Source organism: Arachis duranensis, chromosome 9, assembly GCF_000817695.3.
Source record: "Arachis duranensis cultivar V14167 chromosome 9, aradu.V14167.gnm2.J7QH, whole genome shotgun sequence".
In the NCBI taxonomy this organism is placed as follows: Eukaryota; Viridiplantae; Streptophyta; class Magnoliopsida; order Fabales; family Fabaceae; genus Arachis; species Arachis duranensis.
In genome coordinates this window covers 62,669,691-62,687,855 of record NC_029780.3, presented here as the reverse complement: position 1 = coordinate 62,687,855, position 18,165 = coordinate 62,669,691, and the positions used below count along the sequence as shown (strand labels likewise).

General features: G+C 32.9%; 1 protein-coding gene across 4 annotated transcripts; it reads right to left on the bottom strand.

Annotated features, from left to right (window-relative positions):
• Positions 1-1,283: 1,283 nt before the first annotated feature.
• On the bottom strand, positions 1,284-8,735 carry LOC107465696 (phosphoribosylaminoimidazole carboxylase, chloroplastic). Of its 4 annotated transcripts, none has more exons than XM_052254505.1 (19): positions 8,622-8,735; positions 8,432-8,468; positions 7,831-8,124; positions 7,096-7,311; positions 6,897-7,008; positions 6,526-6,588; positions 6,295-6,433; positions 6,030-6,085; positions 5,419-5,492; positions 5,140-5,287; positions 4,819-4,992; positions 4,323-4,410; positions 4,109-4,225; positions 3,354-3,451; positions 3,151-3,268; positions 2,972-3,066; positions 2,317-2,423; positions 2,110-2,177; positions 1,284-1,847 (listed from the first exon to the last, which is right to left on the bottom strand). In XM_052254505.1, exons 3-19 carry the CDS (start codon positions 8,052-8,054, stop codon positions 1,783-1,785), a joined length of 1,962 nt encoding a protein of 653 aa, XP_052110465.1. In that variant the 5' UTR covers positions 8,055-8,124; positions 8,432-8,468; positions 8,622-8,735; the 3' UTR covers positions 1,284-1,782. The 4 variants fall into 4 exon arrangements, with proteins under 4 accessions (XP_052110465.1, XP_052110467.1, XP_052110466.1 ...); XM_052254507.1 differs by having other exon boundaries at positions 1,284-1,349; XM_052254506.1 differs by having other exon boundaries at positions 7,831-8,075.
• Positions 8,736-18,165: the final 9,430 nt, after the last annotated feature.

The window sequence follows — 18,165 nt, the reverse complement described above, 5'->3', positions numbered from 1 at the left end:
TTAAAAAGTCAGTAGATCTTAGCAGAAAAATAAATAAGACAGCACTCCTTATTCCACGTATAACATATGACTCGGCTCTATTTTGTTTTTGGATGGTCACTTGGTTTTCTTGGAAGGTGACTTGACTCGTATCTTTTCTTTTTTTGGACATCATACTTGACTCTTTTCTAAGAGTGAAAAACGATTAGGTTGGATATTGAATTAATTGTATATCTGACTCGTATGGATAAATTCAAAATCAACCATTAAAGTTAAAGTTAAACACCATATCACCAACTTTAATTTCACGGCCAAATATGAAATATTAGAACCTTCACGATTAAGCAATTACATTTGGATTTGGCAGGATGTAAAATATTTGATGATCTCTTGAAAACTTAGTCATTCTAGTTGTACCTAAAAATGAAAATGGACCGGAGCTTGTAACTAGACTCATTTTAGACTCGATTCAACTCAACTTGTTTTATTAAATAGGTTAGACTTGAGATTTTTGTAAAGCCTATTAGTTAACAGGGCTGGACTATAGCTTTTAAAAAAGCCTACGAAACTCATTAAGTCGGCTCATTAAATTATTTTTTTTTTGTAAAATAAATTATTCTTAATCTAGAGTTTCAACTATTCACTTATATTAAACACAAAACAAAACTAAAAAGAATCAATAGTCTAGTTAATTATAAAATTATAACTTTTTTGTTCAAAAAAAAAAGTTTATAGATTGTAAGTATAACTATGATATATGACTAACAATTTATATATAAATGAATTATACTTTACAAATTAAGAATTATAAATTTTGAAATACATTTAACGTTAATTTAGAATTTTTAAGTTTATTGTTTTAAATTATAATTTACAAAACAGATTTTTCAAATAGACTTGTAGGCTTGTCACTTTAAACAGGTCGGACTCAATCCTCAAAAAAATCCTACGAGAAGTAACAAGCCTAAACTTAAACCATCCATTTGCAATGACTCATCAAATCTATAACTTGAGGCAGCTCGGTCCATTTCCACTAGTTATAACCCTATTAAGATTCTCTAATGCAAGAGCTCTCAAACCCAAGTGCATGAAATGTGGCTCCTAGTTGTACAAGACTCTGTTAATATTTGAAATAGCAATCAATTTGGTTTTCAAAGATGTAATCGCTAATTAATGTTACTTAAGCTTTTTAGTTAAGAATCGAATTAATGTCTACAAGTCGTCTTCTCATTGTTATTAGGATGCCACCAAATTAATAACGTATTAGATGACATGTCAAGCAAATAATATTATGACAAATAGAATGGTCAAAATAAGTCAGTATTCCATGTGATATTTTAATGTTCAGATTAGCATCCCAATACCATCATCTGTATGAAATTTATAGAGGATTAGATTCACAATAAAAAAATTCAAAACCAAATTAACTCCAACTGAGAAAATTAATCCGTCGTAAGTCGAAACTCCATTTAAGAATTTGCTACATGCACCAGATAGATTCAAATCTACCAACACTTGTTTAAGCAGACGAGTAAACTAACTACTCGAGCAACCAAAGTTAGTATGTGTAGTGATCTTATGACAATGCCAAAAAGCCACTATACACCAGGTTCGTGTGGATGGCAATGCCAAAGGAGTGCGGAGGTCTCAAACTTATGTATGAATTTTTGATAAATTGATTGCATCAGAAACTTAAAGGACTAACCAATTTGGGTTGGTCGAGTGGTCAGCTCACTCGTCCACGTAAACAAGTGTCAGATGTTTGAATCCCACCTTGTGCATGTAACAACCCATTAACTAGCGTCAGATCCTTAAATGGAGCTCAAATCCGTGACGGATTCGTCTTTGACCTATCAGGCTGAGGGATACTGTGGGCAACCAAAAAAAAAAACTTAAAGGACGGGTTTTAACTCAGATTACAACCTTTAAGTTCTTTCTATTGTTCCTATTGTTGCACCTATCAACCTTAATCCACTTATTAGTGATGCCCTCTAACATTTAAAATGTGAAAACCCTCATTATGACATTTTCTCATGTGTCAAAACTTTGTAGCAGTACAAAAATTACAACAGACTATGGAAAAATAATCACTAAATTGACTGGTTCAACTATCTAAGTAAGATTGCCAACCTTCGTTTTGTAACTTATCTCCTTTCTTCAATACCATTTGCTTTTGGTCTTCTAGGTATTGGCTCATCCTGCATTATTCATCACATTATATTATTAAGCGAAAAAATGAAATAATTTATAATACTTTATTCTTTTGTGAGTGTTACTGCATTAAACAAATTTTGTATGACAGATATTAAGAGAAAGGAAGAAGCTGAAGGAGCAAACCTCGATCGAAGGTTATCGTCAGCAACACTTAAAATCCTCACTGCGAGCAATCCAGCATTAGTGGCATTGTTGACTGCAACGGTGGCGACAGGGACACCTCTTGGCATCTGCACGGCCAAGAAGAGCAATTATCAGCTAGAGTACATTATCCAAAGATTCTGCTTTCCAGATTCATTTCTTGCATTTGATTACTTGCTCAAAACAAAGTATGTGAATTATGTGACAAGTGGATGTGTGCCTAACTGCCAGAATGTGACGAAGGGGTGAAATGGAAACACAAAAATTGTATTAGCAAAGCGATTTCAGCAGGTAATAAGTGGCAAATGAAAGCCGCCTTCAATTACATAGTTACACTGTTTTTCAGCATCCAGTTTTGCTTCTAGTAGTTGTTTAACTCGCTAAGAACTGCACCCTTTAAAAATCTTCATGTTCTTCAAAAATTGCTTCAAAAAAAGGATTACAAGGTTGTTTTCTAAAACAAACATGCATCTTCATTCACTAGCATTAACAAATATTCATCAGAAGCTTTAAAAACAAAGCAATACGACATAACATATTATTATTGTATCTTCAAGAGGCAATACTAGAAAGCATAAAAAAGAAATAACGAAGAGCATAGAAATGTTGGTAAGATATAATTTAAACAAAGATATACCTGGACAATTGACAAGAGTGAATCTATTCCATCTAGGGTTGAAGCACGCACAGGAACCCCTACGACAGGCAGGGGAGTAAGAGCAGCAACCATACCTGAGATACAAAAAGCTTAATTAATGCCAAAAGACAATTGATCTATATAAGAAATTTATATAAATTTCAATTGAAATAGCTTACCGGGCAAGTGAGCTGCGCCACCAGCGCCAGCAATAATAACTTGTATGCCTCGTTCATGAGCAGAGGAGGCATAAGAAAACATCAGTTCTGGAGTTCGATGAGCTGACACTATTCTTACCTGAAATTTGATGCAGACATAGGTAAAGAAAAATATCTTCATACAGCACCCAAGTTTTAAAAAAAAGGAAATTAATTAATTTGACCTCATGAGGAACATCAAACATCTCCAAGAACTCAGCAGCACTCTTCATAACAGGAAGATCTGAATCAGAACCCATGATGATCCCCACACGTGGAGTTACTACATTCAACAAACAAAATAAAGAATAACCAAGTGCAAAATGAAAAAATTCACTTCAAAGGTTATTGCAAAATAAATGACAATTAGAGGAAGAAAATCACATTTCTCTGGCCATAATAAAATCTGGGTAATTTCAAACTCATCATTTTTTTCAGAATTCTTCCATAAGATAATACACAGATCCACTATACTGTTTTCCCAATAATGAAAAGGAAGATGTCTTGTTCCAAATGACTTAAACATATTAAAATAAAATTTGAAATTTGGTCAAACAAAATAGAAAATGTGATTACAAACTGAGGAATCTATTTTGTGGCATTAAAATGACAAGTATCCAATGAAAAATGGAAAATATACAGGGAATATAGAAAGGAAATACATTTGGCTGGATGAGCAGTGTATATTTTTATACACAAGTGAAAGAATTGACACAATCACAACTAGTGGATATTTGAAAATTGCACAAATTCTAAGTTAAACTCAATTGGTTATACAGGCAGTCATATTATTTAAGTAATATTGTATAATATTTATGCAACACCCATGACAGAAATTGAAATTAACTATGAAGAGCATCCATCATCCTTTCTCTAGCAACCTAAGCTTAACATGTATACAAAAATAACATACAAGTGAAAAGATGTTTGTGTCACTAACCAGCAGACTTGTCATCTAACCTTTTCCCTTCTACTATTGTAGCAAGATCACTTTCAATATTTCCTAAAGAATTTCCAGCAATGGTGATATGGCCCATCTTCCTTTGCTTTCTCATTTCTGACAAATTGTCATACAAATAATCAACCAGTGATAGCTGATAAGTGAGGTGGCTAGGAGTGATCAACCTGAAATTGATATTTAACCAGAGGTTCACCTGGTTTATCGTACCAATGAACAGAAGCACCAGGAACAGTCAATGCCCTTCTGATCAATTGATGAGCTAAACGAAAACCAAGCTCCCCCTATATTCATAAACCAGATTTCATGAATAAATATCATAATGATCTTCAGAAAAAACGTAAATTAATTAAAGGAGGAATTCGACAACCTATAAGTGCATAACTATCATTGATCTATGGACCAAGATTAAATGAGAACCATTTCTGTTCAGATTCATGAAAACAAAGAAGATTCTGCATCTACTTTGACCAACATAAATTCGAACAAACATTTAATTTCCAACTAATGTATCTTTTGTCTATGAAAATAAGAGAATTTAACTATACTATAACCCATCTAATTTTTTATTGACATTCAAATATTCTATCACCAGAGCAGGAACATCAATAGACCAGCATTTGTATTAAAAATATGCAATAAGGACTGGAGCAGGAAAAAGGAAAGGGAAAATAAAGAAATGAAAGGCTAACCTCTTCTTCACCTAGTATATTGTACATGATGGCAGCTGGAGTTTTCAATGAGGAATCACCAAGTGGAAGACCAACAACAGCGCGCAAATGTTGTTCAAATTGAGAGGTATAGCAAGATTCAATTGTATGATGCCCGCTATTGTGAGGTCTAGGAGCTACTTCATTTAACAGAATCTGTCAAAGGCACCATCACCATAAGGGATTAAAAACAAATACAATGCATTTTCCAGCAGTAGAAGATTTAACAGTAAAAGAAAGCAAATTTCGCTTTCAAGAAGAAAATAACATCATATTGTCTAAATCAAAATATAATATCAAAACCTGTCCATCGTCTGTCAAGAACAATTCAACTGCAAACACACCAGCACCTTCTAGTGATCTAACAGCAAGGCATGCAACTTCAGCAGCACGCTCTCTAATCTTCCATTTCACATTAGCTGGAGCCTTAACTATGTGACATATATTGTCCCTAAAACAAAATGTAAATCCCTAAGCAGATTGTATAAGGCAGATGTATTACATTGCTAAAACATTTATATTGCTAAAACATTCATGATTCAACACCTTAATTACTAAGCATGTAAGTACTCTTCATCTTACCTGTGAATAGTTTCAACAACAGGATAACATGAAATAGAATTGTTTCTTTCTCTTGCCACAATCACAGCTAGCTCCTGCAATTATATAGGACAAAGAAAATGTCAGAATATCCATAAATACAAAAAGACCTGACAAATTAGAAGTTTTAAGTTATGACAATTATACAATGTTTTCAGTGAATTAAAATACATCTTTAAGTAACTGCAAATTAAAATTGCACGAACACTATGAAGCTTAATCCTAATTCTACATATCAGAAAAGATATAACAGCAAGAGAATTTTGCAAGTGATACAAGTACATTTTTGGAATTGAATGAGTTTGTTACATCTCATGATAATTTACATTTCATTGAAAGACAAACTGTTTTCACTTTTAGAGGGAAATTCTGTTAAGATTACTGGATTATATAAATCAGGGCACTGTTAGCTGAATGAGAATCATAGTTAATAATAAAACAAGCATCCTACAAAAACTCAAAATTTATTGCAAATCACACATACAAAAGTCCAAGTTATGGTGGCTTAATTACTAAAAACCAGCAATATTCTTTCGAACATACAATATGTGAATAACGGAAAATTATCAAAATAAAAGTCACTAACAGATAACCTTAACAAAAGGTGCCCATTTCTCAGCATATAAACCTCGGCTGAATCCTCCAAGAGCTGCAAAGTTTGGGAGGAGTCAAAGAACAAAAAGAAAATTAATGCGATGCATACATAAACAGGTAGGGCCTTTTATTTAAAAAAAAAATTAAAAAATAAAAAATCTTCTTTGAGCTAATAATAAGTATTAATCAAAGATCAATTTCACTTATTCTAAGTTTCCCCTCGAAGAAAGAAAAGAAGATACACATATTGAAAAAAACAATTACCATCCACAGCAGAGGGAAGTTCATTTTCAGTTTTAGCAACAGCATTTCCTCGCCCATCATAAGCTAATCTCCTACTCTTAATCATTAGAGGATAGCGAAAGAGTTCCCCCACTTTCTTGGCACCTTCGAGGTCATCTATCTGTACAATGTACATTCTCACATCAGTATACAATCTTAAAGATCCAATTTTTAGGTACTACTCTAACTATAACTAGGATAAGCAGCACAGACCTGCATAAATTCAGGAAGTGGAATTCCATTCTGTGAGAAATGAACCTTTTGCAGATACTTATCCTATAACATTTTAAAGGTCATATCACTGAAATCATTAGTAAATAACATCCTTTTTTAACTTAAATTTAAAACAACATGATAATCTGTTAAAAATATCATATAACATATCCATTTAAAGGACAAAATCATAGAACCAAATTCTAGAACAGAAGTTAACAGTTCTGTTCTGAATGAATGTGGAACATTTTTGAAGATATGCCACTGCAACACTTTATGCATCAAGTGGGAATATCAAATTGTTCATATTTTGTCTATTAATCCAATAAGTGAACACCAAGAAAATGTCACCGAATCTACCTAGATAATACCTGAATAATTCTTATAGTAGAGGCTTTGGGTTGGCAGTCAACTCCTTGTTTCTCAAGCTTTTCCAATGTATCAACATCAACATGTTCAATTTCAACCGTCAATACTCCACACCTAAACACAAACCAAACCAGAAAATACAGATTATTTCGAATAAGGAGATGACGTATTCAAAATTATCGTATACTGCATAAAACAAACCTCTTTGCGAATTCCTCGACAGTAGCACTGTCATCAAAGCTTCCAACCATATGATGATAAGACAGGGAACTTGCTGGGCAGTTCTCCTGTGGATCTAGGACCATGACTTTGATTGCCATCTGAGAAGCAGCTTGACATAACATGCGACCCAATTGGCCTCCTCCCAGAACCCCAACAATCACTTCTGACAGTCCGCGGACCGGCAATTCATCATTGCTACACACATACACAAGACCATCAATAAAAAATTTGTTGAGCTTTCCACCGACATTTTTGGTTTCAGATGCTTTAAGACTACATATTGTTTATATTACACGGATATCCAATCATGTGTTCTCATGGCACGGTAAAATTTTGTTGATCGTCTACAGACATTTTCAGCTTCCTAAACGTCAAGACTAGGAACAATTATTTTTATATGCCTTAATACTCTAAATCTGAATTCTGAAAGGGCTACTCTCACAACAAGCCTAAAACAAAATCCATCAACAAAAAGGGCCAAAAGTTCCCAATGTTGAAAACTTTTGAAACTTTCAATTGCTGTAAGCTTTGTAACTTTGATTTTTTTTTTTTTTCCTTCTCTCAATTAAAAGTTTCAACTTTGGTAACATTAACAACTGCTGATAGCGCACCCATTAGCAAATACATATTCCTAATAAAAATGCAACAACCTCAACCTCCTGAGAGAAACTAGATAATCAAAAAAATAAAATAAAAAATAAAAAAAATACGCACCTTAGGGAAACAGGATCTTGTGATGCTTGGAAAATGAGTTGGGCCTGCTGAGAGTGCTTCAACTTCAAAGAAGAAAAAGGAGGAAGAGGGGTTTGCTCCATGAAGAAGCCAAGTGAGATAGCTGAAGAACTACTTGTTGTTGTTGCTGCTTTGGTACAAGGATGATGATGATGAAGGCAAGGCCTGAAGCCAAAACCGGAGAAGGTGCGCACACTCTGAAGCATACTCAAACCTCACCTAAGTTTCTGCAGCACAAAACACACACCTTCCTGTTCCACTGAGTATGCCTAAAGCCTAATAAAAGAAAAAATAAAAGGTAAAACTTTAATCCTCTTAATATAAACACACAATACAACGAACAATGCACAAAGCAATAATCTCTGAAAAAAATTTAAAAAAAATGAAAAAACCGAAAAAAATTAAAAAAAAAATCGATTATAATTTTGCAGCAAACTAATAAAGTAGCCAGGTTTCATTCAAATTTACCAATTTACTTAGTAAAACATCAAACTAACAAAGTAACAAAAGCATCAATTTTACAGCAAACACACAAAACATCAAAAACAGCAAACATCAATTTCATATCAAACACCAAACTTACTTGCAGATGGAGAGAGAGGGAGGAGCTCGGCGGCAAGCTGGAGGCGGCGACGAGAGGGGAATAACAATAAACGATACAGTTAATTTTCTTAATTTTAGGGAATAATGAAGTGAGGCACACATTAAATAGAAATTTTGAAACGAATTTACGTTGGTTATCACAAAATAAATTTGCAGAACCAGATGCTTACTTTGCTTTACTTTATGAATGGATGCAAAATAGGGTGGCTCAGAGTGAGCTTCACACAACGAATTTATTCACTTCACTTCACAGGTCTTCACGGGTTGGTCTTTTCTTTTCTCTTGAGAGCAAAAACGAAAATTAGAGTGGGAACTGGGAAGACGGTGTGCCTTTTAGTGTGGTTGGTAACTAAATACAAAGAATAAATAAATATTCAGCCCAACTAAACATCCAAGCACCTTTGTGTTAAGTTCAATCAACCAGGTTCAATACTAAAAAATTCACTCCCATTAGTGAGAGTATGTCCGAAAATATTTCAATTCACACTAAAATATAAAAAAAAATGTTCATTCTTTTAATTCAAAACTGCAACAAACAAATTTTAAATCTCTTTCAAAATTTTTTAAAAATCTTTTAAATTTTTTGTAAAAATTACTATAAAATCGGGTGGTAAATTTAAATTCATCAACAAAAAATACACAAAAACAAAAATAAAGATTACGTAAGGTACTGAAAAAACTATTGTAATTATGTTCAATTAATTTCTCGCAGATCTCGTGTTTCTTCTAGTTCGATTTAAGGTTTAGCGGATCGAGTTCGTTCATTTAGTAGATCGAACTTCTCTGATTCTACTTTTTCTTGTTTTTCTTCGTAAATAGGACATCAAACGAAACTGTGTTGTTAGTTTATTGGTTCTGATAAATAATTCGATTCATCTCTTAGTTTAATTGAACTCATTTGCATGCAGAAATGAATTGAAATATATTTTTCTTGTTGATTGAATGTTTATGACGTTTTGTTCAAATTTGAACCAAATTTGGTTCATTTGTGAATTGAGTTAGGTTCACTTGATACTACTGTTAAGTATTGACCGAATTTATTATTCCGTAAGAAATTTAAGTTCATTTCTTAGTTTAATTTACATTCATTTGGTTTGGTTTTGCTTGAATTTGCTGAATTTGTTCATGTGATGTTGTTTGGTTAGTTTTTGTTCAAATTTGAACCAAATTCGGTTCATTTGTGAATTAACTAAGCTTCACTTGATGCTGCAGTTAAATTAATGAATTGAATGTGATTTTCTTGCTAATTGAATGTTTATGACCTTTTGTTCAAATCTGAACCAAATTCAGTTCGTTTGTGAATTGAGTTAAATTCACTTGATACTACTGTTAAGTATTGACCAAATTTGTTATTTCTTGAGAAATTTAAATTCATTTCTTAGTTTAATTTACATTCATTTGGTTTGGTTTTGCTTGAATTTGCTGAACTTGTTCAGGTGGGGTTGTTTGTTTAGCTTTTGTTCAAATCTGAATCAAATTCGGTTCATTTGTGAATTAATTGAGGTTCACTTAATGTTGTTGTTAAATTAATAAATTGAATGTGCTTTTCTTGTTGATTAACTCTTTATGACTTTTTGCTCGAATTTGAACCGAATTCAGTTCAATTGTGAATTGAGTGAAGTTCACTTGATACTACTGTTAAGTATTGACCCGATTTGTTATTCCTTAAGAAATTTAAGTTCATTTCTTAGTTTAATTTACGTTCATATAGTTTGGTTTCACTTGAATTTGCTGAACTTGTTTATGTGAGATTATTTTGTTAGTTTTTGTTCAAATCTGAACCAAATTTGGTTCATTTGTGACTTAAGTGATGTTCACCTGTTAAGTATTGACCAAATTTTTTATTCCTTATAGCAAAAATAAAATGGATGACCATCTCAAAAAAGGAGAAGCCGCATTATAATATAAGCATATAGACATTAAATCAACTCTATTTTTGTATCATAAATATATCATAATATAATGTTTCAAATCGTTCCAGAAAACTCACGATTTGAGATGCTCAACAAGATCGATAGCTAGGGTGTTGACCGAATTGAGTGAGAAAAGAAAACTATTGTTGAAGAAATGGGATTCGGTGCACTGAGACTAGGGGTGGCAAAACGAGTTGAATCCGTCGGGCTGACCCACTAAACCCGCTAAAAACGGCAGGTCGGGCTAGGATTTGGAGCCCGCCAAATTAAAAAAATTCGCCACTGGGACAGAGTTTTTTATTTTTTATTTTTTATTAAATAAAAGAGTAATTACTATTATAAAATTAATAATTATAGAATTTTCAAACACTTTTTTTGTTTTTGTTTCTATTCTTCTTTTAGTTATTAACTTTATTTATTTTAGGTTAAATTACACAGTTGGTCCCTACATTTTCAGTGAAATTGTAAATTGGTCTCTAGACTTTAAAAGTTTGTAATTGGGTCCCTAAAGAGAATTAAAATTTGTAATTTAGTCCCCGCAAGTCAAAAAGTGTTGATTTAATAGAATATTCTCAGAATATACTGAGAATATTCTGTTAAAATTGAGAATATGTTGAGAATATTCTGTTAAATCAAATACTTTTTGAACGATGGAGACAAAATTGTAAATTTTAATTCTCTTTAGGGACCTAATTACAAATTTTTAAAGTGTAGGGAGCAATTTGTAATTTTACTGAAAGTGTAGGGACCAACTGTGTAATTTAACCTTTATTTTATTTTACAATTTCGTATATTTGTTCGAATTATGTGACTTGTTTTTTAAAATAAAGATAGTTCTATTGAAAATTGAGAATATGTTGAGAATATTCTGTTAAATCAAATACTTTTTGAACGATGGGGACAAAATTGTAAATTTTAATTCTCTTTAGGGACCTAATTACAAATTTTTAAAGTGTAGGGAGCAATTTGTAATTTTACTGAAAGTGTAGGGACCAACTGTGTAATTTAACCTTTATTTATTTTACAATTTCGTATATTTGTTCGAATTATGTGACTTGTTTTTTAAAATAAAGATAGTTCTATTGACAAATACTATTTTGAACAATTTTATTGAAGTGAAAAATTATAAATTTTAATGAATTTTATTTAAAAAAAAGAGTTAAGCGGGCTAGCCCGCCGATCCACCAATTCACCATAAAACGGGACGAGCTAGCGTTTTGAATCTATTTTAGTTGGCGGGGCGGGCTGGCCCACCCCGTTTATAGGGCAGGCCTAGGCGGGGCGAGGCGGGTTGGTGCAGGCCGGCCCGCTTTGCCATTCCTAACTGAGACATATTCCAGAATTGAATGTCTTACACAAGCTATTGAGGAAATTTATTCTTTGTTTTGATCTCTATCATGGATTCTTAGACACTCGCTATGGCAAAATCTACATAACCCTGCAAAGATAGGAGATGCCCTAGGTCTAAATGCAGGCGGTATTATACTTTCCATCTTTTACATTTGTATTTTTCCTTTTTGATCTTTTTGTTATTTTTATATTAACTTATTTATATTAAAATATCTCAGTTCATTCATTCAATATTGACAAAAAAATTTATTCCTTAAATAATTTCGATTCATTCCTTAGTTTATTTTAGGTTCATTTGGATACAAAAAATGAATTGAGCCTTTTTTACTGATTTGTTTATATTGAAATATTATAGGGGATCATTTTCTTGAAAAAGTTGCGTACAACAAACTGAATGAGTAGCAGAATGAGATTGTTGACAGCTTCAAAGGTACTACTTTGGCATCTTTGACAAAATTTGTGATTGATATGAGTGTTGAAGGAGAGGAAAACTTGTTGAAATTCAAGGCAACTTTCATCGTCTTCGTCCAAAAATACTTCTTGTTGTCGACAAAAGTAAGCACAGCCTCTCCGAACCATAAACTGCCTGCCCTTCATGTGGACACAGTCCGACAATGGAATTGGACATCTCATGTGCTGAGCTTCCTGATCAACAAGATCAAAGCCCAGAGAGCAGGACACAAACTTTTCGTTGACAGCTGCGTCTTTTTGTTAATGTTAATATATTTCCATGAAACAAAGTTCCCTCATCCAAAAGAAGATGACGCTCCCGGACCACGATGGTTGGTGAACTGGACACGGAGGAGACTGGTTGACCAGATTGCCTTTGAGGCAAATAATGAAATGGTATATAAAAAAAATTATTTCTCTTGAAATTTCAGTTCAGATGCTTCTAAATTATTGTGCTAACAAAATAAGTTTCTATTTTAAAGGATTATGAAAAGAGCTAAATTGAGGGGGGAGAGATAGAAGAAAAGAAGGAGAAAACTAAGGAAAAGAAGAAAGAAAAAAAGAAACTTATCATCTTGCATTCGTCTTCGGAAGAAGAAACTTTTTTTGAATCTGAGTATAATTCTCACCATCACTTATCGAAAATTATCTATTTATTTAAAGTTTTATATAATTATTTTACAAAATTTTTCTGTATGTGTTGAAGAGAAGAAGAAGAAATGAAGAAAACACTACCAAAGAAAAGAAAACAACTGCAAAGAGTGGCAAAAAAAACAAATCAGAAAAGGGAAGATTGTTCACACAGATTCGGAAAGTGAAACTGAATCCGAAGGCGAGTAAGATTTAGAAATGATTATTTTGTTGTTATAAATATATATTATGTTTAGACCATGACTCGGTGGGTGCATGATATGATTTATCGCAAACGTAAGATTATGTTTCTTATATAAAGTTCTTTTTCTTTCTCTATTAACTTTTCCTAAAACCTCATGTAGTTTCTTTTGTTTTACTTAATAATATTTATTTTTTTGCTTAGACTACCGACTGCAAATTTGGGCAGCGAAAGTGAACCTGACTTACAAACACAGACGAGCTTGGCACGGTCTGTAAATGCATCGAGCAATACCAAGTAATTCTTCTTAACATTTATTTACTTCTTCTGGTTTTAATTAGAATATATTGGTTGATGATTTTAATTTCGTATCTTTTTTATTAGAAAAAATACTCCTGAATCCCCCGTTATAATTTTTAGAAGAAAAAATGGCATGAAAAAAAAGGAAAAAAAAGAGTTTACAACTTCCAACTATATAAGTTTAAATACTTATGTTAGTCTTTTAAATTTACGTAATAATTTTTGTTTAATTATTGACACAGAATTTTTTTTAATTATCAGTAGCCAAAACACTTGATTCTCAACAACAAATCCTTGTGGTTTAAGAAGAAATTCAATCTCAATCTCAGGATACGTGAGTTTTCCAATTTACTATCATATTCTAATCAATATGCAGCTTTAATTTAGTGCAGATTTTCAATTTACTTTCCTATTCTAATCATTCAACATTAACTCCTTTCTTGTTTACCTTCATCAGAGTTCCTATTGCAATTGCTCTTCCAAGTTTTCTTGTGAAAGCGATAAAACAACAAAAAACCTTAACCTTTGTCCCTTCGAAAACTCAAACAGAAGAAGCTTCTGTTAATAAGTAAGTTCTACTTAATTTTTTTTTAGTTTTGATATTATATAATAATAATAATTTCGGTTTATTATTGAACACTTTTCTATTTAATCCAGCTGCCCTCCAAAACCCCAACACCAAGCCTGCGAAGAAACTCCAGCAAGGTAATCAGAGCAAGAAGCTCAACTGAATGTGTAAGTTTTTACTTGAAATCCTTTTTATTAATTTTGATGTTATATAATAATAATTTCAGTTTATTATTGAACACTTTTCTGTTTAATCCAACTGCCCTCCAGAACCCTAACTCCAAGCCTGCAAAAAAACTTCGGCAAGGGAATCAAAGCAAGAAGCTCCACTGAATGTGTAAGTTTTACTTAAAATCTTTTTTATTGGTTTTGATGTTATATCATAATGCTTTTTTATTATTATTTAAAACTTTTCTCTGTCATCTTGCAGTTCTCCCCATCCTCGATATTGGAAAGATGATGCACATTTTTTCAGCCTTGACATAAGTCTCTCGACCTCTCAACCAACAGTAACACAACTTAAAATGTTGGTAGAGGCAGTGATGGATGCTGGGGTGATAGCATCATTGCAGTATGCTAAGAAAACCAGTATGGAGCCGAGTTTGAGCACCCCTGAAGGGTACAAGACTCTGGTGAAAGAAAAAGAAATAACAGAGGAATTGAGGGAGAAATGTTATCAGTGGATGACACAAATAAAGGTTAACAAAGACATAACCAATTGGTTTAAAAATGTATTCATGTTAGACCACAAGGATCGTTTAGAGGGGGGGTACATGCCACTTTTTGTCTCTAACACCCAAACAAGACGTAGAAAATACGGTAAAACCTTCGGCTACATTCACATTAGTGATTTTTCAAAAAAATTTATTCCCATATATTTAATAAGTTTTGGTCCTATAGGTGGTCTCTACAATGTGTATGGTTCTCAACAACAAAAAATGTCACAGATTTGATGAAGAAATATACTGCGTGCCAATAGACATTGTGGTAAGCCAAACTTTTTATTTCTTAAGTAATTTTGGTTCATTTCTTATTTTAATTGAGGTTATTTTGAATCCAGAAATGAATTTAATGTGTTTTTATTGATGATTGAGACTTTATGACTGCTTGTTAAAATGTGAAGTAATTTTGGTTCATTTCTTAGTTTAATTCAGGTTCATTTGAATTCGATGTGTTCTTGTTGATGATTGAGTCTTTATTATTGCTTATTCAAATGTGAAGTAATTTCGGTTCATTTCTTAGCTTAATTGAGGTTCATTTGAATCCAAAAATGATTCAATGTGTTCTTGTTGATGATTAAGTCTTTATGACTGCTTGTTCAAATCTGAAGTAATTTCGGTTCATTTCTTAGTTTAATTGAGGTTCATTTGAATTCAGAAATAAATTTGATGTGTTTTTATTGATGATTGAGTTTTTATAATTGCTTGTTCAAATGTAAAGTAATTTTGATTCATTTTTTAGGTTAATTAAGGTTTATTTGAATCCAGAAATGAATTCAATGTGTTCTTATTGATGATTGAGTTTTTATGACTACTTGTTCAAATGTAAAGTAATTTCGGTTCATTTGAGTCCAGAAAATAAATTTGATATGTTTTTATTGATGATTAAGTCTTTATTACCGCTTGTCCAAATGTTAAGTAATTTCGTTTTATTTCCTAGTTTAATTGAGGATCATTTGAATTCAGATTTCTGAATTCGATGTGTTCTTGTTGCCGATTGAGCTTTTCTTACTGCTTGTTCAAATCAAAGGTAATTTTGGTTCATTTGTGATTTAACTGAGGTTCATTTTGTAGAATTTAATGTTGGGAAAGCATAACCATGAATACATTTATCCAAACACTGAGAAGGCCTACTGGATTGGTGAATTTGAGGACTACCTGCCTTTTCTGGACAAAAGAAACTAACATTGCATCTATTTGTAAGTTGTGACTTCTAAAACTTCTTTAACAATTCTTTCGTTTGCTATCATTTAGACTGAAATATTCTATCATTTTTTCCAAACTTCAGCTGTTTGCACCAGTTTTCCATGGAGGCCATTAGTGGTTGTGGATTGGTGATTGATGAGCGGATAATTTATACGCTTTTTGGCATTGTTTTTAGGTAGTTTTTAGTAAGTTTAAGCTACTTTCAGGGATGTTTTCATTAGTTTTTATGTTAAATTCAAATTTTTGGACTTTACTATGAGTTTGTGTGTTTTTCCGTGATTTCAGATAATTTCTGGCTGAAATTGAGGGACTTGAGCAAAACTCTGAAAAAGGCTGGCAAAAGGACTGCTGATGCTGTTGGAATCTGACCTCCCTGCACTCGAAATAAATTTTATGGAGCTACAGAACTCCAAATGGCGCGTTCTCAACGGCGTTGGAAAGTAGACATCTAGAGCTTTCCAGCAATATATAATAGTCGATACTTTATTTGGGAATTGACGACGTAAAGTGGCGCTCAACGCCAAGTACATGCTGCTGTCTGGAGTTAAACGCCAGAAACACGTCACAACCCGGAGTTGAACGCCCAAAACACGTTATAACTTGGCGTTCAACTCCAAGAGAAGCCTCAGCTCGTGGATAGATCAAGCTCAGCCCAAACATACACCAAGTGGGCCCCAGAAGTGAACTTATGCATCAATTACTTACTCATGTAAACCCTAGTAGCTAGTCTAGTATATATAGGACATTTAACTATTGTATTAGACATCTTTTGATCATTTTAGATCTGAGGAACATCTCGGGACGCCTAGTCCTTAGACCATAGGGGCTGGCCATTCGGCCATGCCTGAACCTTTCACTTATGTATTTTCAACGGTGGAGTTTCTACACACCATAGATTAAGGGTGTGGAGCTCTGCTGTACCTCAAGTTTCAATACAATTACTATTACTTTTTATTCAATTCTCTTTTATTCTTATTCCAAGATATACGTTGCACTTCAACTTGATGAATGTGATGATCCGTGACACTCATCATCATTCTCACCTATGAATGTGCGTGACTGACAACCACTTCCGTTCTACCTTAGGCCGGGCGCATATCTCTTAGATTCCCCAACAGAATCTTCGTGGTATAAGCTAGATAGATGGCGGCATTCATGAGGATCCGAAAAGTCTAACCTTGTCTGTGGTATTCCGAGTAGGATCCCGGGAATTCGGAAAGTCTAACCTTGTCCGTGGTATTCCGAGTAGGATTCCGGTATTGAATGACTGTGACGGGCTTCAAACTCGCAATTGATGGGTGTGATGACAAACGCAAAAGGATCAATGGATCCTATTCCAACATGATCAAGAACCAACAGCTGATTAGCCGTGCTGTGACAGAGCATTTGGACCATTTTCACTGAGAGGATGGGATGTAGCCATCAACAAGGGTGATGCCTCCAGACGATTAGCCGTGCAGTGACAGCGCATAGGACCATTTTCCCGAGAGGATTAAAAGTAGCCATTGATGATGGTGATGCCCTACATACAGCTTGCCATGGAAAGGAGTAAGAAGAATTGGATGAAAGCAATAAGAAAGTAGAGATTCAAAAGGAGCACAGCATCTCCATACGCCTATCTGAAAAATTTGAAGTTTGTTACTTTCTTTTTAAGAAAGGTTCAATCTTTAAATTCTAGAATCTTATCTTTTAGTTTCTTGTTAGTTAAGTAATTAATTTTAAATTTTAAAAATTAAATCTTTTTATCTTTTATCTTATCTTTTTCAAAAATTTTATCTTTTTCAGAATTTGATTTCAAAATATCTTATCTAACCTCTTATCTTCTTATCTTTTCAAATTTGATTTTACTATCTTTTTCAACTAACTCTTTGACTTTTTGTTTGTTTCTTATCTTTTTCAAAACCACCTAACTACTCTTTCCTCTCTAATTTTCGAAATATCTCATCTCTTTTTCAAAAATTCTTTTTTTTTGTTTTAAATTTTAATTTTAATCTTATCTTATCTCTAATTTTCGAAAATTACTAACCCTTTTTTTAAAATTATTTTCGAAATTTTCTATCTCTTCTCTCTTATTCTATTTAATTATTTAAATTACTAACACTTCTCTTCACCTCTCTCTATCTAAATATCCGAACACACTCTTCTACATTCTTCTCCCCTTTCTTTTTCTACTAACATAAAGGAATCTCTATACTGTGACATAGAGGATTCCTCTTCCTTTCTTGTTTTCTTCTCTTTCATATGAGCAGGAACAAGGAAAAAGACACTCTTGTTGAAATTGATCCAGAACCTAAAAGGACTCTGAAGAGAAAATTAAGAGAAGCTAAATTAAATTATTCTAAAGGTAACCTTTCAGAAATTTTCGAACAAGAGAAGG

Excerpts from the sequence above, each read along its gene's own strand:
- LOC107465696 (XM_052254505.1), bottom strand. The coding sequence starts at position 8,054 with ATGCTTCAGAGTGTGCGCACCTTCTCCGGTTTTGGCTTCAGGCCTTGC. Across the intron at positions 6,434-6,525 it reads CACTTCCTGAATTTATGCAG|ATAGATGACCTCGAAGGTGC; the intron begins GTCTGTGCTGCT and ends TACATTGTACAG. Across the intron at positions 5,493-6,029 it reads AATGGGCACCTTTTGTTAAG|GAGCTAGCTGTGATTGTGGC; the intron begins GTTATCTGTTAG and ends ATATAATTGCAG.